The 26,849-nt window shown below is 45.0% G+C and overlaps 1 protein-coding gene across 1 annotated transcript in view; it reads left to right on the top strand.

The window, feature by feature from the left end:
• Nucleotides 1-5,577: 5,577 nt before the first annotated feature.
• LOC147611021 (universal stress protein A-like protein) overlaps nucleotides 5,578-26,849 on the top strand; it is an 81,576-nt gene continuing 60,304 nt past the window's right edge. The window contains exon 1 of the mRNA XM_086785673.1: nucleotides 5,578-5,882. Within this exon, the coding sequence (XP_086641799.1) occupies nucleotides 5,675-5,882 (208 nt within the window). The 5' untranslated portion in view covers nucleotides 5,578-5,674. The remainder of the gene's footprint in view (nucleotides 5,883-26,849) is intronic.

The raw sequence follows: 26,849 nt of genomic DNA, 5'->3' as shown, positions 1-26,849 counted from the left end.
ACGTCTTACATTGCTACCAAGTTTTTTTATATGATGATGATGAATTTCTGAAGAGAGCAGGAGGCTCAAGATCATCTAGTGCTAGCAATTTAAAATCAACAGGTCATCGAAAGGATGCTGGTCTCACTGAATATATAAGACATTTGAATCATCAAAAGGTACATACAAATTATGACACTGACACTTAATTATAATTGACAATTCGTTGACTTGAATCATGATGATTACAATTTTGATGCACAAATCATTGTATTTCATACAGAGTTCTCAAAAGACAATGCAAAGTTTTCTTTATTCGCATATTGAAAGTACTCTCTAGGTTTTGTGGTAAATATGATGTGCCTTTGAATGCTGAGAAAGTGGTGTTGGTTGAGAAACAATTTGCGTTGCGGGTGTTTTGTCAAGGGCATGGATGTCAAGCGCTAAGATGCCCCTACTACCTGTCATACACAGTTGAGGCTATTGCATTGGGAATTAAAGAACCAGACACACTGCCTCCTTATGGGAAAAGATATCTGATGAGGACAAGAAAGAGCTGGTGTGTTCCTCCTCTAGAATTGTTGCCTCCAAAGGTGCAACTACCAAGAATACTTCTCCCAACAGATGAAGTCGAAGAAGAAGAAGAAGAAGAAGAAGAAGAAGGAAGACCACTGAAGAAGATCAAGCCCACCTCCTCATCAAGACCACCTCTTCCCAACCCTGAGTCTTGACTGGCGCCACAACTTATGGCGCTCTTTTGTAGATGACTGATTCCAGGCACGTTGTCACTTTTGTTCATTAATCAATTATATTACACATGTCAATGATGAGGACTTCAATGTGTCTTTTTGTTGTGCTCTATGAATCAATTTCTTGTAAGTCTTGATGTAACTCTAGAAGACTATTAGCCTGATTCTTGCCTCCACCATGTCTAGTGTGCTTAAAGTAGCCTGTTCTTGCCATGTAATGTGACTTCTCCATGCCTTGAGTTCGCTATATTGACAATGAACCATATGTCTTTTTGCAAAGTACGGTGTATGATTATACAATATGATAGAACAAAATCAGATGTATGTATGAATTAGACTCGAAGTATTCTTTTAAGTCTTTTAATTTATTACCATGTAATGAGTTACATGTTGATCACCCCACGGTACAATAAATGCCTTCTTCCAAGTCTCTAATATGTTTTCAAATAATTCAAGTTCACTGTTGCTCCATTTTTTTTCCTCCTTGAATTCAAAAATTTTGTCAAGTGAAATCCACACATCTGCCTTCCGATTTTTGATTGCACCTGGATTTGCATTGTCCTTGATTGCATTATGGAGATCTTTCCATCAATTAAACATGTTTTGCATGTTCCTATATTGAATGTCTTTGAGGCAGTATAACAAAAATCTTCTAGCTTTAACACCACCTATTGATGGTTTTGTTAGTAACTTGCTACTCCCTGTGATCGCTTTTTGTCCTCCTCAATTTTGACATGGCCCCCATGTAGGCCAATGTCAGCACGTCTTCTATTGCTTTGATCGCTTTCTAAAGATTCTTTTTTAGGCTTTAATGTCCATGCAAAACATATGTACAAATACACCAACTTCTTTATTATTCTACACAATGCATACAATGTGCAAATGTGCACTCTAGATAGAGTAATATCAAGCACTGGTTTCAAATTTCCATCTTTTAAATGCCTGTCTGGAGCTCACTTCCATTGCACACGAACTAAAGCCTTGGCACTTGACATGCACAATACAGACATGGACTCTTTGCATTTACATCTTTACCAGTGTTATGTATGCATTTTAGAGTTTTCAAATCAATTACCATGTGCCACTCCACTGTATATAATAGTCACCAAAACCATCCACATGAAGTATCCTTCCATTTCTTTGCTCACTAATTAGTGATGGAATTGTAGTTTGATGAAACATCCAATCAAAATTTCAAAGTCTTCTTTATCCACCTGTGTCATTGTCAAGCAACTCATGTTTAATATAGATTTCATGTTCAAATTGATTGAATGTAATACACAATCATATTCAAATTGATTGAATGTAATACACAATCATATTCAAATTGATTGAATGTAATACACAATCAATGATTAAGGAGATATCTCAAAAGACCTAAGTGAAAGTATGTTATTCTGGGATTGGACATTAAAATATCTTGTATCATCTTTTGTAATTGTTGGGTCTAAGGCCCTCTTCATTATAGTGATAGTAACCCTCTCCATTTTTCTGTTCTTCAAAATCTTACACTCATCCAGTTTTAAAACAATTTCAGATTTTCGCCACATTCTTCTTAACCAATCTCAAGGAACTGAACTACATACCTTTTCAAAGCTTCAAGATCAAAGAAGATGTTGTGCTGGGTTAAAGACTACCTCTCTATCTTTAGCAACATATGTTGCTTCAATATGTAGTGGTGAACCAAGCTTCTCAAACACCTCTGTGTTCACATGTTGACGTGCAAATTTTACTTGCATTGGTTTTGGTAGTAACGAGCCTTTATGCTTTTTACTTTGACATTTCTCTGCTAGTGCTTTAAAAAGTTTGTTATATTCTTTTGTGAGAGATGCCAGTCTCATCCAAAATCGCCTACACTTGAGTTGCATCAAGCTGGTTCTTATTCATAAAGAAAGACACACGCTTCTCATTGATTTTTTGAAACTTCTTTTGATCCAACATCTCTTCCACTATTCTTTTTGGTACCAAATGATTATAATGCAATCCAGCTTCGAAATGTACATTGGACTCTGTATGAAGTAAAGATCTACAAATAGAACAACATCACTGATTACTAATGCCTACTTTCAAACAAACAACCTAATTTAAAAATAGTAGTATATATGAAACAAGAGTCTACATTACCTCATAGCCTGTACTCACTTTCTTCATCCCTCCACTTCCAACTTTCATTTTGTCTATGTTGCTAAGTTACCTTCTCCTTTTACATGGCCCTAATGTTGTGTCCTTTGTCCTTAAAGTATCGATCTTATTCTCTAAGTCTTGAGTTGTTTCTTTGTTTGCCACCATAAGCTTCTGTGCATACAACCCATTTAGTTGTCTTATATCGGTACTTTCCTTCTGTAGTAAATCCCTTTGTTGTTCTGCAACTATTGCTTTTGCTTCCAAGTGTTGAGCGTAACCCAACCAACTCTATCTACCATTACCTGTGAAATGTAGTAGGTTAGTAATGTTGGAAAATGGAGGTGGTGCATTTGTAAATGCATCCTTGGGATACATTGATCCATCAGTCCACAAGTCCAAATGGTGCTCTCCATTGTTCGTCCTTTGTTCTTTTTTATCATGGGACAAATAAAATGTCTTGTTACATTTCTTTAGTGCTGATACTTAGATTGTATGTCCACATGAAGATGGTAAGTATCATATCTTCTTCTTTGTACTCCATTTCTTCTTCTGTTTACTAAGTACTTGAGTGTCTCCATGTGTTGATGTTGGATTAATTGGAATCCCCAAATTAGGATTAATGTTCTCATTATTCTTTGTCGCCATTTTTAAGATTAGCGAGTTGAAAAGGGAATTAGCTCGATCAGTAAGGATGTTTTTTGAAAAAAATCCCATGGGCACGAAATTCTTTTTTGGCAGATGAATCATTGAAGCTTCCATGCATAATACCTTAAATCTACGAAATCTTCATTCTAACAAGGTTTATGTGCATCCAATCAAATATTCAAGAGAATTGAATAATTGAAGCTACATTTTTTACATTATGAATGCAGCCACGTCAGAAAACTAATTGAAAGTAGCAGTATTCTATGCGTATTTTATTGTATGGAAAAGATTTATTATAATATTAAAAATGGATGAAAATGAGCTGAAACGCAATTTTGGATATTTTTTAGACCTTTTCGATTCTCTCTCTCTAAGCTTAGTTGGCAGTTCTTAGAGGACCCAAAATTGAGTCCAAGTTTCTCCTAATGAGAATTAAAGTTCTACTTTTACAAGTCCTCAAGCTTATAATGTAAGGAGCATTACAGTGGTGGAGTATGAGTCTTGTTGCTATCCCCCTCCTTAATTGTGATGCTATCCTTAAGATATCTTCAGTGGCTAGTGCAATAGGTAGTGGTGTAGGTGGATGTTAAGGTAATGGCTACAAAGGATACTATGGGTATTGGTAGGTTGGTGGGTGGCATGGCATATCCAGGATATTGAACTTGCCCTTGAGGCAAGTTGGGATACTACGGAGGGTAGTTGTGTAAGGCTGGGTCATACTATGGGATGTGGGCTCCTCGAGGTGCTTGACCTATCTCTCCTGCTCCTTGTTGTAAGGTTCCTATGGTTATTCTCCCTCTTTGTTTCCCCACCCATTTGCAAAGCTTTCTTGTAGGTGATAACAAGAAAGGCAAGTTTGAGGACCCTAGCTTTTCACAAGAGAGGGTTGCTCCACTAAGAGTGGAGCAAGTTTGAGGACCCTAGCTTTTCACAAGAGAGGGTTGCTCCACTAAGAGTGGCTAGAGGTGCGAGCCAGTAAGACCCTTGCATTCTTCCGCTTTTTTTGCTATCTTATAAGGCTCAAGTGTTCTTAAATCAATGAACATCTTTGGCACCATTATCGAGGAAGTGTCCTAGCTTAGGACTCCCTTGCTATACTTTGCATTTGGAGTATTGTCATAGCTCGGCTGGAATACAAATCCACCGGTTGGTATTGTTTAACTTATGTTTTGTTGTTTGTTTTTTGGCTTAATTGATTACCTTGGTGCAATGGAGCATGGAGTAACCCTTCAAGCTTAAGTTGCATGTGTACAAGTAAGTGATCTCTTCCATTTCCTTTGATTCAAGCTCTTTTTTCTTGTATTTGCTAAATTTTAGAGTTTTTATTCATTTTAGGAACTAATCTCACCACCATTAATCCTTGTAAAAACACCATTAGGTTGCATTGAGCATATCATTAGATAGAGTAGGAATAGCTGAGGTATCCTATCAAATCAAACACCCAAAAAATGCACCAGTAAACAGGAATTAGAGGAGTAAACCTGTATTTTTTTTGGCCAAAACTGTGAAAACTTGAGACAAAGTGCTCAAACATGCAAGGATCCAATCAACTTAACTCTTTTGCACTGTCTGAGCAAGCATTGACAATCGTCCACAGACAATCTAGGGTAGTAGTCCACTCATGACTATGTTAATGAACAGTGTGATTGGCAAGAATTACTCGGTTTTATCATCATACGACCATGCACGAAAATAGGACCAAGATAGTTTTGGACCCTCGAAGTAGCCACTTGGCCAACTTTGAATTGCTGAAACCATTGATAAAAATGGAGTTCATCAATGGTTTGTGAAGCCAAGATGATGAAATCAAGTGCGGATGCTTGGAGAGGGGGCTTCAAAGTCCCCCCCAGACGCTTATAGTCATGGGGAATGGTTTAAAGATATGTAAAAAATGGAAAAACGAAGATATGTGGAAACACCATTGTGCATGTTGGTAAAGTACCACTATCTATGCAAGATGGCAATGTGAAAAGCTACCCTTTTTTATGCGAGGCACACACTTTTTTTTTTCTTTCACCCCTTTGTCAAGGGTCTCTTCTGTGGACAAGTGGCGTACGTGTCGCTTTTTCCTGTGGACAAGTGGCGTAGTTTAGAAAGACAGCGTGGGTGCCGGGAACGACAGGTCACTCCTGCACTGCAGTTTGTGGCAACAGCAGCAGCAGCCGGCAGATCTAGCTATGGCGGAACACTCATCAGATTCTTCCTCCTCTGGTGGTCCGACCCGCATCTTGCTGGCCGTGAACCAGTCGTCCATCAAAGGCTGCTCCCACCCTTCCATCAGCAGCCTCGCCGCGTTCGACTGGCTCCTCGCCAAGCTCATCCACCCTGCCTCTCGAAAGAACTTCAAACTCCTCATCTTGCACGTCCAGGTCCCCGATGAAGACGGTAAGCTCTCTCTCTCTCACACGCACACTTTTTTTGTGAAACCTCTCTCTCACACTCACACACACACACACACGCACTCACACTCCACATCACACACATCACATCTAACCTCCACTCCTCTCCTATCCTCTGAGCTGGGTCGTGTGTGTGTGTGAGAGAGAGAGGTTATATTTACGTCTACAAAAGACCAGAAGGGTCTATGATTGTTACATATTATCCATGACTAAACTGGGTGTCAAGACAACATGAAGAGAAAAACTAGCTGCCAAAAAGAAGTTACGGCCTATGTACTAAGGAGGCCCATTGTGCAAAATGGAGTAGTCAGAAATACCTCATGTGTCATCCTCCTCATGGACGGAGTATAGGACCACACGTGTGGTGGTGCCTCTCTGGGGCTTCAAATAATGTCCCGGATTTTGACCAGGTGGTTCTGGATCTCTGAGGACGGGAACGTCTGGCTCTTTTGGAGAGAGATTGTCCTCTCTCGGATGACTCCTTATGTGCATGGGGCCAGAGGATTACAAGATCTGGTGTGTCGTTTGTGATTTAACAGGTGGAGAGTCTGGATCTCTGAGAACAGGAACATCTGACTCTCTGCAGGCACGTTGCCCTCTCTCTAATAACTCCCTGTGTGCATGCAGCAAGAGGATCATGAGGCCTGGTGTGTCGTTTGTGATCTGTTGGCCTTGTTGGGTTTGGTGGGCCTCGTGGAGAAATTTGTGATGGAGGCTGAGGTAGGGTCATGCAGCTCATGTGTGGCCACATCAGAGTTTCGTGGCGTTGGCCCAGCTTGAGTGGTGCATCACACGTGAGGGAGGGGACTGGACACATTTTGAAGGGGCAATGGAATCTCCGTCATAGCTCATAATATACTGGACATCAAAACAAGTAGTGCTCCTCAGACACTATCTCCCCAGTGGACCATAGTCTTCATATTCAAGCCTTCTGTGGAGTATCTTCAACTCATCTTGTTTTAATTAGGAGTCGATGAGAAGATACCAATTGCTGACCGATAGAAATCCGCATGGTGTGACTCATGAGATGTGTGTCTATAGAGATATCTGGGTTTCTCAATGAAATTATCCTCTGTGACCTGTAGAAAGTGTTCTTTATAGAACCAAGCTTTGTGGAAAGCTTCGGGTATATCAACCACGGCTGGCTCATGTGAAGCCATATATTAACCGTGTGAAGCCATGTATATCTAGATGGATGATGTGGTGATCTCTTGTTCAGAGGGATCAAGGTTGATCTCTTGTTTGGAGAGATCCAAGAAGGGGGAATCTAGGTTGTACTCAAAAGGGTGGGCGTGCGTCTCAAGCCATCAAACCACCAAGAAGTACCAAGATCTGCTCTGTCCTTGTGCAACTCGAGGTCTCAAATTCAAATCTTAGAAGCTAGTCTTGGTCCAGTGTATAGAGATGAGAGATGTAATTGAGCATCAAGAACCAGGTTGCTGCTCCAAACACTGCCAGAATGATCTCAGAGAGGGCTCACTCCTAATTATGCACAATAACATCACCATCACCTAGTGCATACCATACTCCTGAATGCCCCTCAAGTGCTAGCTGTCTGGAGGACTCCAAGGCAAGCCTCGGGTACCTGTGGGGATCCATGTGACTGATGCGATGGACTGTCTGGAAGAGTGCCTCCACTACCATCGGGGCTGCAGCAAACTTTGCCTGGATAATCTGGTGTGGGACCGATGGTTTGCTGCTGCGGATCATACGGGAGAACATCATGACCTGGGGCCTCTCAACTCGCCTACCAATCCTCATCGGATAAATCTGGCTCCCAGAAAGCTACTCCATACATCAAGGCTGGTGTGACGAGAGTGTCAAAAAGCCAGCCCTTCGTCCTGGGCTCCTGGAAATGTGCCTGGAAGCACTGCCGCTCAAGTAAGCTCAAGGCTCCATATCCCCGCGTCACTCTGGCATGTGCTGCGTGGGCCACTGAAAGTGACACCAAGGTAGACATAGGATGAGACAATCTCCACAAGATCCCCTCTATATGTGAAGGAAGAGGAAGAGAGAGAGAGAGAGAGAGAGAGAGAGAGAGAGAGAGGAAAGAGGAAGGGAGTGAGAGAGAGAGAAATGAAATGTTATATTAACGTCTTCAAAAGGCCAAAGTGACCTATGAGACCAAAGTTACAACCATGTGACATCTGATACACTGTTTGGAAAAGAAAAGAAAGAAAGAACTAAGTATCTAGCCCCACAATACATCAATAGGGGGGGCATTCGGAAGCAACAACTAGGGAGAGTGGGAAGCTAATGCTACTAGTCAAAATGGGGTACATGAGTACATGGATACATGAATACATGAATATGGGGGAGTACAAAAGTGACAGTGAGTACAACAGTATATGGTTGGAGTCGTAATCATCCTAGGAGCTCTAGCATGGGTCTCTGTCGGATGGCCTGGATATCTGCCATAGTGAGATGCCTGGTCAGGTGAGCCCGATGCCTCGCAATGATGCTCTGAATCCTCCGGTGTAGGCACCGTCTCCGATGTGAGGATCCGTGAACCGTCGGGTGTCTAGATCTGCCCAACTGGATAGCTCTCTCAACTAGAGTCCCACGGGGTGCTCGCTTGCTGCTGGGCTGTCGGCTGTGTGTCCTCCCGGGTAGTCCCTCTAAAGAAGTCAGTAATCTGTCTCTGTGTGGACTCCTTGCCAGTCGGGCGTCTGCTCCTGACGATGGACTCTCTGAGTCTGCGGATCTCCAGGAGATAAAAACCCAAGCATCGCTGATCACAATAGTCCATGACTCTAGCCAGTGGTCCAAATCCCTCTCTGAAAAGGCAATGGTAGCGCCCTCGAATCTCATAATATGATGTGCAGCGCGACAGATGTAGTGCTCCTCCATCTCTGGCTCTATCCAACAAATCTGACAAATCCTGCCCCTGGAGGTATGCCTCTAAATCTGCCTTTCTCTATCTCTAACTGATGTGAGGAGGTGGGGATCTGCCCAATGGCGCACCTCAATCCATGAGACAGATGGGTATCCATGTAGCTCGGTCTAAGTATAAAGCCATCCTCAGTGGTGCGGAGAAGATGGTCTCTATAGAAAGCCATCTTCGTCCCCAACTCCTGTGAGGGCTCTAGCCATGTCCTCCTAGTGTCCAACTGAATGAGGTCCTGTCTGATGACTCTACTAATCTCAGAATGTGTCAAGGTGAGAGAGGGTGCCTCCAGAGAGTACTGGAAGGGTGGAAGTCTGTCTAAGCTGAACCCGTGGAGCTCAAACCAGGATGCTATCTGCGCATACCAACATGAAGTGTCTCCCTCCATGACTAGCTGATGAGAGGACTCTAAAGCAAGTCATACCGGTGCCGGGGAAGCTCCCAGGTGCTATGAATGAAGGACACTGATCTGGCAAGAGCCTCTACTACGATCGGTGGTGCTCCCATCTCGGCTCGGATAATCTCATGGGGTACCGAGGCCTTAGCCCGAATCATCTTGGAGATCATGGACACAAGTGGTCTCTCCATCGATCTCCAGCCATCGTATGTGCGTCCTGATCGACTGTGACGATCTAGGCTAGGCCCCCAGATCTGTACTCCATATAGCATAGCCGATGTGACCAACGTGTCAAACAGCCACAGCTTAGTACGTGGCTCCTAAAACTGTACCTATGAGCACATCCTCTCTAGACCTCCTAGTGCTGCATATCCTCTAGTCAATCTGGCCTCTGCTGCCCCCCTCATGGAAAATGTGGGCCCAATGAACACCACTCCAAGATATGTGTATGAGTCAACGTACTCCACTGTCTCCTGCCCATATGTGAAAATAGGCGCTGATCTCCAGACCCACTGAGCTATAGTGTTACACACCATAACCTTGGTCTTACCAAGGTTAACTGAGAGCCCACTGTCCTGTGCATAAGCATGTAAAGTATCCAAGTGCCTCTGCATATCCTTTGGTGAGTCTGCTATAAGCATCAGCATAAAAGAGCAGCGGTGTAAGTCACCCTCAAGCTGTGTGTAGTCCCTAATCTCATTTGCTAATCATCCCTCATTATCCATCTGCACCCACAGCTGAACATTGCCTTGCTGTGCACAAACCACTTCAACAATGATCAAGCCCTCTTAGGAGCTTCAAGCTAACCCCTAGGCAACCCTCTATGTGGAGGCTCGAAGCAAAACGATGCTCACAACAGGCGGAATCGCCATCGCCATCTTGAAGGAAAAATTCTGTTTTTTTGCAAAAATTGAGCCAATCACCACGAATTGATCTAATTCCTCTTAGCCCCGGGAGTTTTTGGGCATGGCAAACATGCGTGTAGCATCAGATCTGGCTGAAAATGTTTGCTTGTAGCTCCTCTAGCACTGTGGCAACTACAGAAGGCACTTTGGTCAAAACAGAGATTAAGTAATGATTTCTTTGCTTAATCATGTGTTTAGGGTGATGATTATCATGTGGACACATTGCTATTGAAGCATGTTGAAGCTTTTTTGAAAATGTTTAGTGAAAGGCATCCATTCTTTCACTCCAAGGTGGCCTAGTTTTTTGGTTTTTCAAAATAGTGAACTTAATCACAAATGAGTGATTAGTGGATATTAATTACTATTTTTTTTTGTAAGCTCAACATGCCTTGTTCATGTGAGTCCAACAATGCAAAGTATGTCAAATATATTAAAGCCGTGAAGAAAGCCAAAGTCAAATCCATCAACAAAGTTCATGCCAAAAACAAACCCACTTCTCGGATTCCATCATTCTATCTTGAAGTATTACACTTATATGGGGAAGGCAACTTTGATTTCCCATGCAAGTAATTTGTTTGAGTGAGTCGTTTTTCGGTATGTCAGAACACAAGGATAAAGGGCTTACTAGGTTTGATGGCACTAATTTCTTTACTTGGTCAGTCAAGGCAAAATTCCTTCTCATAAAGAAGGGACTTTGGAATATTGTCAATGGTTTTAAATGACTGTTTTATGTCAAAAATGCTGGGGAAGTATTTTTGATCATCTTCTTCTGAATGAGGTCGTGTGGTGACCTAACTGATAAAGTTGCAACAGCTGACGGAGAGTCAATGGAGGACGTCTCGCGTAACAAGGTCAGCCGAGGTCTTGACCAGCCTCGGTTTGATTTAAATGGTGAGCTTCCGGTACGGTGGTTGAGGGACCAAGGAAACGGCCTATGAGTGAAGTGCTAGGAAAGATATTGGAACAAGGAGTAAGAGTTATTTTCTGAAACCGTGCATGAATCTGGTCGATTGACCTTGCTGGTCCTCAACGGATGAGTCCATGGCTCTTTTATATGGATCTGTTGCTTGATCTTGCTGATCTTCAACAGAGATTCCATCTTGATTTTTATAAGTGAATATATTGCCGGTTACTATGAGAGCCAGGAGTATTGATGATAATTTCATTCATCATATTAGTGCATGCAATACCTCCAAAGTAGCATGGGATACATTGGAGGAGTTATTTGGAGCCAAAGGGAAAGGCACCTTAATGAACCTCATGATAGAATTTTTTGGGATAATGATGCAAGTTAATGAAAGTTTCTCAACTCACCTCAGTAAGGCTAAAAGCCTTCTCTCTCAGCTTGCCGGTGAAGGAGAAGTTTTGAAAGATGAAATAATCATTGCTGTTTTGCTTAAAAGTGTACCCTCCACTTACAGCACCTTGATCACCACTTTAAAAAATGTACCAGATCTAACTTTGAAAAAGGTAGAATCTTCTATCCTGGAAGAAGAAAGAAATATGGGCAAAGAAGGTCTCTTTCAAGTTGACAATGCAATGGTAGTAGGCAAATCAAAAGTATCATGCTCCCATTGTGGAAAGTCAAGACACAAAGTTGACACATGCAGGTTGAAGATAATATGCAGTTTTTGTGGTCTTAAAGGTAATTCAAAGAATTTTTGCTTTAAAAAGAAGGATAAAGCACACTTGGTTGAGGAAAAAGAAGTTTTGACAAAGGAAGAAGAAACAAATTTTGCTTCTATTGATTCTCATTGGGCTTTTTGAAGTCTTTTTTGATGTATGTTACCTCTGAGCACCACATGATGTAGCCTCATGTAACTTTCTTACTAGTAGTAGTGGGACTTTTGTATGGTTACCTCTGAGCACCACATAATGTAGCTCATGTAACGTTTTAGACATTTGCCTCCTGGGAGGGCAAATCTTTTTGGTTAGTCCCATAGTTAGTGTTTGGAACATGGGAGGGTATTTTGGTATTCCTTCACACTTGTTGGACGCTCTTGCCTTATTTTTAGGCCATGTTGAGGTCCAGGGAGGGTATTGGAATTTATGGCCCTTCTACATGGCTTTAGTAGTGGACCTTAGTAGATTATTTCTCTAAGGTTTAGTAGCTTGGCTTTAGATTTGGACCTTAGCAGATTATTTCTCTAAGGGTTAGTAGCTCCTTTTTGGATGGTCCTATTTTCAGCTTTTTTATATGCCTTAGTGGAGAATCTCTACTTCTTACTCTCTACTCTAGGCTTTGGGTGCCCACTTCTAGGCAAGTGATAAGCATCTTGATTAGGATTAGATCCTAATCTCCTCCTTAATCCTTTTGTACTTCAGCCTATTTAAAGGCTCCTCATCTAATGAAGAAGATACTTTAGTTTTTGCCTCACATTGTCATTATGCTCATATGATTTGTCTTTAGCTAATCTAGCCATGCTTAAGCATAGTCTTGCTTCCTAGTTCTTAATCATTGCTCTAATCATGTGCTCAATCCATCCTTGAGCTCCCATGTTATCTAACAAGAAGGAGCTACTAACCCTTAGAGAAATAATCTGCTAAGGTCCAAATCTAAAGCCAAGCTACTAAACCTTAGAGAAATAATCTACAAAGGTCCACTACTAAAGCCATGTAGAGGGGCCATAAATTCCAATACCCTCCCTGGACCTCAACATGGCCTGAAAATAAGGCAAGAGCGTCCAACAAGTGTGAAGGAATACCAAAATACCCTCCCATGTTCCAAACACTAACTATGGGACTAACCAAAAAGATTTGCCCTCCCAGGAGGCAAATGTCTAAAACGTTACATGAGCTAGGTCATGTGGTGCTCAGAGGTAACTATACAAAAGTTCCACTACTACTACTAAGAAAGTTACATGAGGCTACATCATGTGGTGCTCAGAGGTAACATACATCAAAAAAGACTTCAAAAAGCCCAATGAGAATCAATAGAAGCAAAATTTACTTCTTCTTCCTTTGTCAAAACTTCTTTTTCCTCAACCAAGTGTGCTTTATCCTTCTTTTTAAAGCAAAAATTCTCTGAATGACCTTTAAGACTACAAAAACTGCATATCATCTTCAACCTGCATTTGTCAACTTTGTGTCCTGACTTTCCACAATGGGAGCAGGATACTTTTGATTTGCCTACTACCATTGCATTGTCAACTTGAAAGAGACCTTCTTTGTCCATCTTTCTTTCTTCTTCCAGGATAGAAGATTCTACCTTTTTCAAGGTTAGATCTGGTACATTTTTTAAAGTGGTGATCAAGGTGCTGTAAGTGGAAGGTAAACTTTTAAGCAAAACAGCAATGACTATTTCATCTTTCAAAACTTCTCCTTCACCGGCAAGCTGAGAGAGAAGGCTTTTAGTCTTATTGAGGTGAGTTGAGAAACTTTCATTAGCTTGCATCATTATCCCAAAAAATTCTATCATGAGGTTCATTAAGGTGCCTTTCCCTGTGGCTCCAAATAACTCCTCCGATGTATCCCATGCTACTTTGGAGGTGTTGCATGCACTAATATGATGAATGAAATTATCATCCATACTAAGCACTAGAAGGGCAAGTGCCTTTTCATCTTTAGTTATCCATTCTGCTTTCTCATCTTCTTTGTCTCTACCGTTTGGACATTTGTTCTTACCATTGACAATATTCCAAAGTCCCTTCTTTATGAGAAGGAATTTTGCCTTGACTGACCAAGTAAAGAAATTAGTGCCATCAAACCTAGTAAGCTCTTTATCCTTGTGTTCTGACATACCGAAAAATGACTCACTCAAACAAATTACTTGCATGGGAAATCAAAGTTGCCTTCCCCATATAAGTGTAATACTTCAAGATAGGATGATGGAATCTGAGAAGTGGGTTTGTTTTTGGCATGAACTTTGTTGATGGATTTTACTTTGGCTTTCTTCACTGTTTTAATATATTTGACATACTTTGCCATTGTTGGACTCACATGAAGAAGGCATGTTGAGCTTACAAAAAAAAATAGTGATTAATGTCCACTAATCACTCATTAGTGATTAAGTTCACTATTTTGAAAAACCAAAAAACTGGGCCACCTTGGAGTGAAAGAATGGATGCCTTTCACTAAACATTTTCAAAAAAGCTTCAACATGCTTCAATAGCAATGTGTCCACATGATAATCATCACCCTAAACACTTGATTAAGCAAAGAAATCATTACTTAATCTCTGTTTTGACCAAAGTGCCTTCTGTAGTTGCCACAATGCTAGAGGAGCTACAAGCAAACATTTTCAGCCAGATTTGATGCTACACGCGTGTTTGCCATGCCCAAAAACCCCCGGGGCTAAGAGGAATTAGATCAATTCGTGGTGATTGGCTCAATTTTTGCAAAAAACTAGAATTTTTCTTTCAGGATGGCGATGGCGATTCCACCTGTTGTGAGCATCGTTTTGCTTTGAGCCTCCACATAGAGGGTTGCCTAGGGGTTAGCTTGAAGCCCCTAAGAGGGCTTGATCATTGTTGAAGTGGTTTGTGCACAGCAAGGCAATGTTCAGCTGTGGGTGCAGATGGGCTATGGTGAGAAGACGTAAAAGTGACTTAATTAATGAGGGATGATTAGCAAATGAGATTAGGGACTACACACAGCTTGAGGTTGACTTACACAGGTCTGATACCATGTTAGAAAACATAGGAGCTCAAGGATGGATTGAGCACATGATTAGAGCAAGGATTAAGAACTAGGAAGCAAGACTATGCTTAAGCATGGCTAGATTAGCTAAAGACAAATCATATGAGCATAATGACAATGTGAATAAGGCAAAAACTAAAGTATCTTCTTCATTAGATGAGGAGCCTTTAAATAGGCTGAAGTACAAAAGGATTAAGGAGGAGATTAGGATCTAATCCTAATCAAGATGCTTATCACTTGCCTAGAAGTGAGCACCCAAAGCCTAGAGTAGAGAGTAAGAAGAAGAGATTCTCCACTAAGGCATATAAATTAGCTGAAAATAGGACCATCCAAAAAGGAGCTATAATCTGCTAAGGTCCAAATCTAAAGCCAAGCTACTAAACCTTAGAGAAATAATCTACTAAGGTCCACTACTAAAGCCATGTAGAGGGGCCATAAATTCCAATACCCTCCCTGGACCTCAACATGGCCTAAAAATAAGGCAAGAGCGTCCAAGAAGTGTGAAGGAATACCAAAATACCCTCCCATGTTCCAAACACTAACTATGGGACTAACCAAAAAGATTTTCCCTCCCAGGAGGCAAATGTCTAAAACGTTACATGAGCTACATTATGTGGTGCTCAGAGGTAACCATACAAAAGTCCCACTACTACTAGTAAGAAAGTTACATGAGGCTACATCATGTGGTGCTCAGAGGTAACATACATCAAAAAAGACTTCAAAAAGCCCAATGAGAATCAATAGAAGCAAAATTTGTTTCTTCTTCCTTTGTCAAAACTTCTTTTTCCTCAACCAAGTGTGCTTTATCCTTCTTTTTAAAGCAAAAATTCTTTGAATTACCTTTAAGACCACAAAAACTGCATATTATCTTCAACCTGCATGTGTCAACTTTGTGTCTTGACTTTCCACAATGGGAGCATGATACTTTTGATTTGCCTACTACCATTGCATTGTCAACTTGAAAGAGACCTTCTTTGCCCATATTTCTTTCTTCTTCCAGGATAGAAGATTCTACCTTTTTCAAAGTTAGATCTAGTACATTTTTTAAAGTGGTGATCAAGGTGCTGTAAGTGGAGGGTACACTTTTAAGCAAAACAGCAATGATTATTTCATCTTTCAAAACTTCTCCTTCACCGGCAAGCTGAGAGAGAAGGCTTTTAGTCTTATTGAGGTGAGTTGAGAAACTTTCATTAGCTTGCATCATTATCCCAAAAAATTCTATCATGAGGTTCATTAAGGTGCCTTTCCCTTTGGCACCAAGTAAAGAAATTAGTGCCATCAAACCTAGTAAGCCCTTTATCCTTGGTGTTCTGACATGCTAAAAAACGACTCACTCAAACAAATTACATGCATGGGAAATCAAAGTTGCCTTCCCCATATAAGTGTAATACTTCAAGATAGGATGATGGAATCCGAGAAGTGGGTTTGTTCTTGGCATGAACTTTGTTAATGGATTTGGCTTTGGCTTTGGCTTTCTTCACGGCTTTAATATATTTGACATACTTTGCATTGTTGGACTCACATAAAGAAGGCATGTTGAGCTTACAAAAAAAAATAGTGGTGAGAAGAGGAGAAATGAAATGAAAAGAGGGAAGAGGGTGGTGGAAGGGGAGAAATGAAATGTTATATTAACGTCTTCAAAAGGCCAAAGTGACGTATGAGACTAAAGTGACCTAGGAGAGAGAGGAGGTAAGAGGGTGGTGGAGGGAGAGAGAGGAAAGGGAGGGGAGAGGGAAGAGGGTGGTGGAGGGAGAGAGGAAAGGGAGGAGAGAGCGAAGAGGGTGGGAGAGCGGGGAGGGAGAGGGGAAGAGAGAGAGAGAGAGTGGTGGAGGAAGAGAGAGGGTGGGAGAAGAGAAGAGGGTGGGAGAGGGGGAGAGAGAGAGAGACAGAGAGAGACAAAGAGAGGGAAGAAGAGGGAAGAGGGTGAGAGAGAGAGAGAGAGAGATGGGAGTAAGATGAAGTGAACGAGAGAGAGAGAGAGAGAGAGAGAGAGAGAGAGAGAGTAAAGGTAAAAGAGGAAAGAGAGGAGCTACAGTGGACTAGAGGGGAGAAAGTGGGCTGGGTTGAGAGATGGTGGTGGAGGTAGTGGGAGGAGACAGGAGGAGCTAGTGGTGGAGGGACTAGAGAGAGAATGTTCACATCTTTAAGAGAGAAGGGTTGCTAGCAAAAGCTCTCACCCAAGCTCCCTCCAAAAACACACTCGCTTGGCGAGACCATGCTTTTAGGTCCACTTCCTGAAAGTGCGCATAAAGAGCTTGCTCTTTTGACACATTGATTAGACCAGTTATGATGTATGAGGCTTATTTATGGGAGCCAGGTTTGGCAGAGGACTTGGTTCTCAGTATATGGGCTCTACATGGACCGCCTACCTCCCCTTCAGTACAGTTTGGACTCCCCTTTTTTTCGGCTGTCTCACGAGGATACCAACTGAGTTATCCGGTCAGATCTTCTTAGCCTCTACACACATTGCACATGGATCACACCCCCGGAGCTCCCCACGAAGATGCACTTTTACAGAGACTACTTCCCCACACTCATTGAGGATGGATTCATCCAGAGCCGAGCTACTTGAGTGTTCACATGTCCCATGCCATGCAGATTGCGATTGGCCAGATACGGGTTTCTTCCCACCGCCTCAGAGTGGAGACAGGTAGAGCTGAGCGCATCTTCAGAGCCGGGCAGCTCGTACAGACACCCAGAGAGGAGAGGATCTGCCGACTATGCCACACAGAGGTTGAGACAGAGGAGCATTACATATGCCGCTGCCCAGTATACTATGAGATCCGCGGGAGGTTTCACTGTCTATTTCGTGAGGGATTTGGTCCACTCTCGAGGATCATTGACTTCGAGGACCAGCGTTGCCTGGGCCTCTTCCTGCTTGAGCTCCGCAGACACAAGGACACCTTCTTGAGACACAGGCCCCAGCCACCCTGCCACCTCCCTCGGCAGCCAACCATCACCAGTTTCTTCCGGACCCAGGAGGTGGAGGACACCGACATAGTGGATCTTGTGGACCCTCCATGAGCTGCTCTGGACCTACCTCGCTCGAGAGGAGTTACCTCGGACCGAGCCTCTGCACTCTAGCGTGCCCGACGCCCTCGACCCCCCCGTTGGCCACGATCACCTCATCAGCTCCAGATCCAGGACATGCGACACCGCCATCGAGCTACCTTTCCACGTGACATAGCTGAGGGAGACCTCTCGGCCATACTCGTCAGTCCCATGCTTGACATTTTGGAGAGTGGTTTACCATCTACTCGGAGCTGAGGTTGCTCCCATGTTTTTATGTTCTCAGTATTCCATGACGAGTTTCCATGGACAATTTTGTATCACCCCAGTGATAGCTATATTTATGTTTTCATTCTGTTTTATTTTCCATTCCATGATGAGATATGCCATGGACATTATTGTATCACTTTGGTCTCATAGGCCCATTGGGTCTTTAGTAGACGCTTAATATATCTTTCTTTCTTTCTTTCTTTCTTTCTCCCACCTTTTTCCTACTCTCTCTCTCTCTCTCTCTCTCTCTCTCTCTCCCCCCCACCCACCGTCCGACCTTCCCACTCTCCCTTTCCCTCTCCCTCTCTCTCCCTCTCTCTCCTTCTCTCTTTCTCCCCTACTTCCCTCCCTCCAACCCCTCTTCTCTCTTTCTTCTTTCATGTCTCTCTCTCCATACTCTCTCTTATCTCACCTCATGTTATTCCTATCTTTTCCTCTCTCTCTCTCTCTCTCTCTCTCTCTCTCTCTCTCCCCCCCCCCCCCCCGCTGCCCGCCTGCGCCCCCCTTCGCTCTCCCTCCCGCTGCCTGCCCTTCGCCCCTCCCTCCTGCTGCCTGCCTTCGCCCCTCCCTTCACGTTGCCTACCCTTCTTCCTTCATCCTCCTCCTTTCCCTGCCTGTGAACCCCAATCACCATCCCTAGTGCCCTAATGGGGACTGAATCCCCCACCCTATTTCATTTTCTTCTCTTTCTCTCCCACATATTTACCTGCTCCTTTCAAACATTCCCTCCTCTACAATGGAAGGGTCTGTAGATGACAAAATCAGCCAGCTTGATCCTATCCTTAGGGATCTTATCAAGGATCAGAAGAAGACATTGGACAGCACCATCACCGCCATTAAGAAGGACTTATTGACGCGCATGTGAAAGCTGGAGGCCGAAGTGGAAATATGGAAGGAAGAGAAGCTTACCATGCAAGAGGAGTGGGAGAAGGAAAAGCTCGCCATGTAGGAGGAAATCAACCTTTTGAAGGGCGAAGTGGCATCCTTACCACGGGAGGAAGGAGAGACTCTTGAGGTGGACAAAGAGGCAATCAAAGAAGAGATCACCAAAACCCTCACCCACACAATCGAGGGGAAAATGGAGGCGGCCCGCGAAGGATGGGTAGAAGTGATGAAGAAGAACATCAAAAAGATGGTGCAAGAAGATGTACAAGTGATGAAGAAGAACATCAAGAAGGAGGTACAAGAAGATGTACACATGATGCAGTCTACTCTTGATGAAGAGAAGATGCGACGGATCCGGCGCCTCAACATCCGAGTCACAAGGATACCAGAGAGCACTGCCTCCACACCCGAGATTGACGGGCGGAACCTATGTACCAAGCTGGGACTAAAGGAGGATGAGCCGCTCCCATTCACTAGAGTATGGAGGACAACCCCAAAAGACTCCACCAAAGGCAAGGCCTTAGTGCTACAATTCCTGGACGAGGAGAGTAGGATGAGCTTTATGAGAAGACGGGCTATCTTGAGGAGCTTGCCAGGGGACCCCATCTACTTCGATGATGACCTCACATGGATGCAGCTGGAGCACAAAAGATTATGCATGCCGAAGATCAAGGCGGCACGCAAAGAAGGGAAGAAGGCACATTATAGGGATGGTCACATCTACATTGATGGGAAGAGGGTCGAATAGCGCCATCTGGCCTATGAGACACGGAGGAAACAACATGAAGACAAAGAGATACACATAGCAATCTGGAATTGTAATGGAGTCCTGTGGACACATCCAGGGAGACTTGAGAAGGTGATGGAGGGCCGGGATATCATCTTGATGACAGAGACACATGAGAGCCCGGAGAGGGGCTTACCACGGGTTGAGGGTTATCAGTGGGAGTCAGCTCACCGATAGGGGATGAGACAGGCCACCTCCTGAGGTTCAGGAGGTATTGCGGTGCTTTTCAGACATGGGTTACATGAGCATGTTCGAGTCGTAGCACGAGACTCGGAGGCAAGATACATGTGGATTAGCTTACGCCTCTCGGAGACCAGATGGATTTATATCGCCCTTTGCTACTTTCCTCCGAAGGGGTCGCGGTTTGCCACCACGGAGGAGCCGGGTGGAGGAGAGGCTAGTGAGTCTCCATACTCTGTCTTATCTGAGGAGATCTTACACTATCTGACACTGGGAGAAGTCTTCTTGATGGGGGACTTCAATGCACGGACTCAAAGCAGACAGTGTGAGATCTATGACTTTGAGGATCCCTTGAGACTAGAGCCACTAGCTACAGAGGATACAGGGACCACTCGGATCTCCGCTGACGGAGGAGCTGACAGCACTGGATATGGGCAACATTTGCTGGAGCTTGGGACCCGACACCATCTCGTTATTTATAACGGGATGACTCAGTGGCCAGATTCAGGTGGGTTGACTTGCTTTCTAGTGGGGGTGGCAGCAGTACAATGGACTATGTGATGGGATCCCGGGGGGCAGCAGATATGGTGTCTCACTTCACCGTACCACCATGCCCCATTGGGGCGGATCATACATATCTATCCCTCACTTTCAGGAGCTTACTGGAGACCCACCCACCCATCATACAGCCACCACGTACTATTTTCCACTTCACTCAGGACCTAGCCGATGTGTACGACTATCATGTTCATGATCAGCTATTTGCCTTAGACCCATTGGCACCCATGGCTATGCTCACCTCCCAGCTCTCACATGTACTGCACTCCGCAGCCGCGAGGAGTTTCCCATACCACATACAGACAGGACAGCCACCTACATCTGGGAGCATGCCCCAGAACTGATGGTATGATGATGAGTGCAGAAACCTTTACCGCAGTCTCCGAGTGCAGAGGGCTCGTGGGGAGATCACCCAGAGACAGGCAGGCAAGAGGATGCATACTCTCACCCGCCGTAAGCGGCGAGCTTATGAGGAGGCTCAGTACTGGGACACATATCACATGCTCATGAGCAGAGATGCTGTTGCTGCTTGGAGGAGACTCAGAGAGCCCCGTCCTCCCACACCTATTACCGATCCTCAGACCTCGCAGACATATGCAGAGAGACTCTATGATGTGCCTGCATAGCCCCCTATACCAGAGCCCACAGAGCCATGCTCCACAGTCTCCACCTTCTTCACCCCACCCATGGTTAGGAGGGCCGTATGCCGACTCCAACATGGACGGGCGACAGATCATACAGGATTACAGGGAGAGCATCTCATCTATGCTATTGATACATTGGCACCATTTCTTGCTCATCTCTTCAACAGAGCTTTGTCTCAGAGGGGTCTCTGGCTGAGTGGACGATGCACACTATTGTGCCGATCCATAAAGCGGGAGATGTACTAGACCCTGGGAACTGCAGGACCATCATGATTGGCCATATATTGGCCAAACTATACGGGGCGCAGTTTTGGAGGCAGAGCTGAGCACTCATGCAGAGGTTGGGGGATTGAGAGCAGCAGGCCAGGCAGGCTTCCGACGAGCCTTCTCGACCATCGACCACATTTTTACATTGAGGTGCCTGATTGATCAGGCCAAGACAAGGAGGCAAGGGCTCTATTGTTGCTTTGTAGATTTCCGCAAGGCATTTGATACTGTGCCCAGAGAGCGCCTCTTTCGGCGACTACAGACACTAGGCATACCTTCAGACATGATGTGGGGCATATATAGGCTATATGAGCAGGTCTTTGGGAGAGTCCGATGCCCAGGAGGCTTGTCCGACACAGTTGCTAGCACCATTGGTGTGAAGCAGGGGTGCCCGCTCTCCCCCACGCTCTTTGGGCTCTATATTGATGAGGCGGTCGATTACATCACACAAGGAGGAGGCTTTGGGGTTGAGCTATCAGGTATTACTGTCCATGTTATGCTTTATGCTGATGACATCGTCTTGGTATCCGACACGCAGGTTGGGCTTCAGAGACACCTTGTGGCTCTTGATGACTTCTGTGCACAGCAGGGTCTCACAGTGAACCTTGGGAAAACCAAGGTTATGATCTTCCACACCTCACCCGCAGTCAGGAGCCACACTACTCTCACATTAGTAGGAGGGCGGGTCGAGGTGGTGAGCTCTTATGTTTACCTTGGCATCACATTTACTAGCTCAGCTGGACGCTTCTCCATGGCTCAGGCAGTCCGAGACAGAGTGACCCGGGGGTATGCAGCTCTTGCTGGCCTTGAGCGGCGTCAGTGTCATCAGGCACATTTTCAGGAACCCCGCACGAAGGGGTGGCTCTTTGATACATTAGTGACACCAGCCTTGATGTATGCAGCAGTGGTTTGGGCACCAGGGCTTGCAGCCTCCACATGGGTACAGCTGGAGAGACCACAGATCTTGATGCTCTCGAGTATGATACGCAGCAAACCATCCATCCCGCACGACATTGTTCGAGCTGAGTTTGCTGCACCACCTATGGTAGTGGAGGCATTGTTCCAGACGATCTCCTTTATATACAGGATGAGGGAGATGCCCACGGAGAGATTATCCCGCCGAGCTTTTGAGGCATCCAGACAGCTGGCCAAGGCTGGACACACTGGATCTTGGTATGCACAGATGCTACAGTGGTTCTCACATCATGGGATAGACATTGAGTGGTTGCCACCTTTTCAGTATGTCTGCTCCACGGGGTTACCTCTCTCTCAATGAGAGGAACAGAGTGATGAGACAGGACATATGGCAGCGCTACATACAGGAGATATGGACAGCACCAGAGAGCCCACTACCACCGAAGATGTTGTATTACAGAGACCACTTTATGAGCATCTCAGGGGATGGGTTTATACAGCGACCGCGGTATATGGATGTATACATACCACACAGCTCTCGTGTTGCTATTGGACAGCTACGAGTCTCATCACATCAGCTAGAGATAGAGGCTGGGAGAGCGGCACGGGTTCCCAAAGCTAAGCGGATATGTAGATTGTGCTGGAGGAGGTGGAGACTGAGGATCACTTTGTATGTAGATGTAGTGCCCACCAGGGGGTCAGAGATAGATATGCAAGATTGTTTGAGGAGCACTCTTCACTACATCAGTTGATGGAGGCCTCGGACCAGCGACAGCTTGGCATACTACTACTAGAGCTTCATAGTTCTCGAGAGAGACTCCTCCAGACACCCGCTCCCACTAGGGGTGGGAGACAGTCCCAGCTCACAGATTTCTTCCAAAGAGCTATGCCAGTGCCAGCTGATGTACCACATGGGGTGACCGCATAGAGAGCAGAGGAATTGAGAGCCAGGAGGAGACCCAGACAGACTGGACATAGAGCACCCCGACTCCGTCACCAAGAGATAGCAGCTAGCCGAATGAGACACCAGATGGAGACACAGGAGAGGGTAGCTCGCTTTCATTCAGAGTCAGGGTACATGTTCACGCCATTCACAGCCTCAGCATCGGCGATGTATTATATCTTATATCCCTCTTATGGCACTGGATGGAGTTAGACATAGATGTGCATAGCATGCTTGTACTACCCCTTCAGCATATAGAGATGCATCTTGCCTTAGCACTCCATCCACATCCCCACCCCCCTTTATATTGTTTGTATACCCCTTCAGCATATAGAGATGCATCTTGCCTTAGCACTCCATCCACATCTCCACCCCCCTTTATATTGTTTGTATACCCCTTCAGCATATAGAGATGCATCTTGCCTTAGCACTCCATCCACATCCCCACCCCCCTTTATATTGTTTGTATATGGGCTCCACCGATCCATGATGATTCACAGTTGTATCCAGACACATGCACACTTTTTCTTTTCTTTCTTTCCTTCCGATGACCGGAAGAACACAGTTGTATTATTTTTTGTCTCATAGGCCGACTTTGGCCTCTCGTAGACGCTAATATATCTTTCTTTCTTTCTTTCTTTCTTTCTTTCTACCACCATTCCAGTATGACAGGGATGCACCACATATCCGTCTCTCTCATAGTGAGAGGAACAGAGTATTGAGACAGGATCTATGGCAGCTCTATACACGAGAGACATGGATATCGCCTACACAGCCTCTTCCACCGAAGATGCTATACTACAGAGATCACTTCATGAGTATCACTGATGATGGATTTATAGAGAGGCCTAGATACATGGAGGGCTTTTTACCACACGGCTCCCGAGTGGCTATTGGTCAGCTCAGAGTTTCATCACACCGATTGGAGATTGAGACTGGCAGAGCAGCACGGATCCCCCGAGAGGAGAGGATATGCAGATTGTGCAGAGAAGAGGTGGAGAGTGAGGAGCATTATGTATGCAGATGCAGAGCATATACAGCCATCAGAGAGAGATATCCCATTTTATTCAGAGAGCCACATTCCCTACGCCAGATCTTTGAGACAGCAGACCAGCGCATACTGGGGAGATACATTCTAGACATACAGCGCCACAGAGAGACATTATTACAGGCTCAGACAGCTCCAGAGGGGGGGCGACAGACACAGATTACTACATTTTTTCAGAGATCCATACCCCTCCCAGCCCCTACACGGCAGGGAATTACTCTCCAGAGAGCAGAGACACTTAGAGCCCGCAGGAGACAGAGGACACCTGGCTTTCGGACACCACGCCTATACCAGAGAGAGATGACAGAGATCAGAGCTCAGTTTCACAGAGAGGGTGCGGAGCGACTGGCTCGCTTCAGAGCACACCCAGGCATGTTCTTCAGGGAGCTGTGGACACCCCCTTCACTGATGTATACCATTTTATATCCCCAGTATGGTACAGGATGGAGCTAGCTAGGTTGCATATCATGATTGTATACTCCATGCATATAGCTTTGCATTCTCCTAGTAATAGAGCTCCATCCCTGCACACCCAGATTCAGCTTTTTTATTCAGTACTTTTTCATTTTGTTGGGATGACAGAGGATACCCCATACAGGTCCTCCGATTTGTCTCATAGGCCGAGTTCGGTCTTTTGGAAGACGTTAATAAAATCTTTCTTTCTTTCTTTCTCTCTCTCTCTCTCTCTCTCTCTCTCTCTCTCTATCCCCTCTCTTTGTCTCTCTCCACCCTCTCTCTTGCCACACAGAGGTTGAGACGGAGAAGCATTACATATGCCGCTGCCTAGTATACTATGAGATCCGCGGGAGGTTTCACTGTCTATTTCGTGAGGGATTTGGTCCACTCTCCAGGATCATTGACTTCCAGGACCAACATTGCCTAGGCCTCTTCCTGCTTGAGCTCCGCAGGCACAGGGACACCTTCTTGAGAGAGCTTCGGCCCCAGCCACCCCACCCCCTCCCTCGCCAGCCAACCATCACCAGTTTCTTCCGGACCCAGGAGGAGGTGGACACCGACATAGTGGATCTTGTGGACCCTCCACGAGTTGCTATGGACCTACCTCGCTCGAGAGGAGTTACCTCGGACGGAGCCTTTGCAGTCTAGCGTGCCCGATACCCTCGGCCCCCCCGTTGGCCACGATCACCTCATTAGCTCCAGATCTAGGACATGCTCCACCGCCATCAAGCTACCCATCCACGTGACATAGCTGAGGGAGACCTCTCGGCCATACTCATTAGCCCCATGCTTGATATTTTGGAGAGTGGTACCATCTACTTGGAGCTGATGTTGCTCTCATGTTTCTATGTTCTTAGTATTCCATGATGAGTTTCCATGGACAGTTTTGTATCACCCCAGTGAGATAGCCATGTTTATATTTTCTTTCTGTTTTATTTTCCATTCCATGATGAGATATGCCATGGACATTATTGTATCACTCTCGTCTCATAGGCCCATTGGGTCTTTAGTAGACGCTTAATATATCTATCTTTCTTTCTTTCTTTTCTCTCTCTCTCCCTCTCTTTCATCTCATCTCCCAACCTGTCCCCCTCCATTCTTGCCTCTTTCTCTCCTAGTAATAGAGCTCCATCCCCTGTGTAACGTGCGGAAGCTCTGGTTAGTCTTCTTTCAGCCCTAAACACTCTTGAAAACCTTCTGATGCAAAAACGCACCATGATGCAAAAAACGCAGGTAGAGAGAGAGTAGAGAGAGAGAGTGAGAAGTGCTGGAATTTCAGTATATACTATGTACAAAAAGGGTACATGTCTTTGCAGCCATGGGCTGCCTTCATAAAAAGGTTGCTAACCCTAAATTCTGTCCCCTAAGGGACCCCTAGTGACTCACACCCCTAGTGGGAGGGAATGCCTATTACAAAGAGCAAGGGGGCTATTTATAGCCCCTTGGAATACATGAGAAACTGGCCGACTGCTGGTCGGCCAGTTCATAATTCATTAATTCCATGGAATGCTGCCGACTGGTCCTTGTTGGTGCCGCCCGACTGCTGGTCATAGTCATTGATGCGCCTGCTGCCCAACCTCTCTGCTGAACTCAGCCGACAGCTCCTCTGGCAGCCAACATCCCTTCTTCTTGCAGCCGACAGCCCCTCTCCATGATCCCACTTGGTCCTGCTCCATGCTCACTTCAGATGAGTCACCTGAAGCTCCTATAATCTGGCTCTACTGGTTCATAATCTTTATCTGCTTGCCTCTTCTGGATCTAGCCCTAGAAATGTCCATGGCATCTGTGATGCACATGACATCCCCCTCTGCTAAACTTGATGACGGGAATCCAATGTGCTCTTGGATGACTGTCATCATCCCAATCCTGTTCCGAAGTCCCTCTGTCATCATCCATCCCTGGCAAACCTTTTTCTCTGAAAATCCGTTCTGTTCTCCAAACCACTCTGTCTCTGATGAAGATCTATGCATCTGGTCTTCCTCCTAGTCCACAATCCATTCCTGCCCTGACTCTGAACACCGTCTTGGTCTTCGTTCCTGGAACTGAGTCTGGCACTCTCACATCACCCTTGGAGGATCAACCTCCCTTGGGACCGTTCCCTTAGAACCCATCTGGCTCACGGAACTGCCATCCCCATCTGGCACTGCGGAACACCACCAACAAA

This window comes from Cibotium barometz, chromosome 48, assembly GCF_041138505.1.
Source record: "Cibotium barometz isolate CiBa-2024 chromosome 48, ASM4113850v1, whole genome shotgun sequence".
Taxonomy (NCBI): Eukaryota; Viridiplantae; Streptophyta; class Polypodiopsida; order Cyatheales; family Cibotiaceae; genus Cibotium; species Cibotium barometz.
Note: the sequence above shows the minus strand (reverse complement) of the source record. Positions and strands in the feature narration are given on the sequence as shown.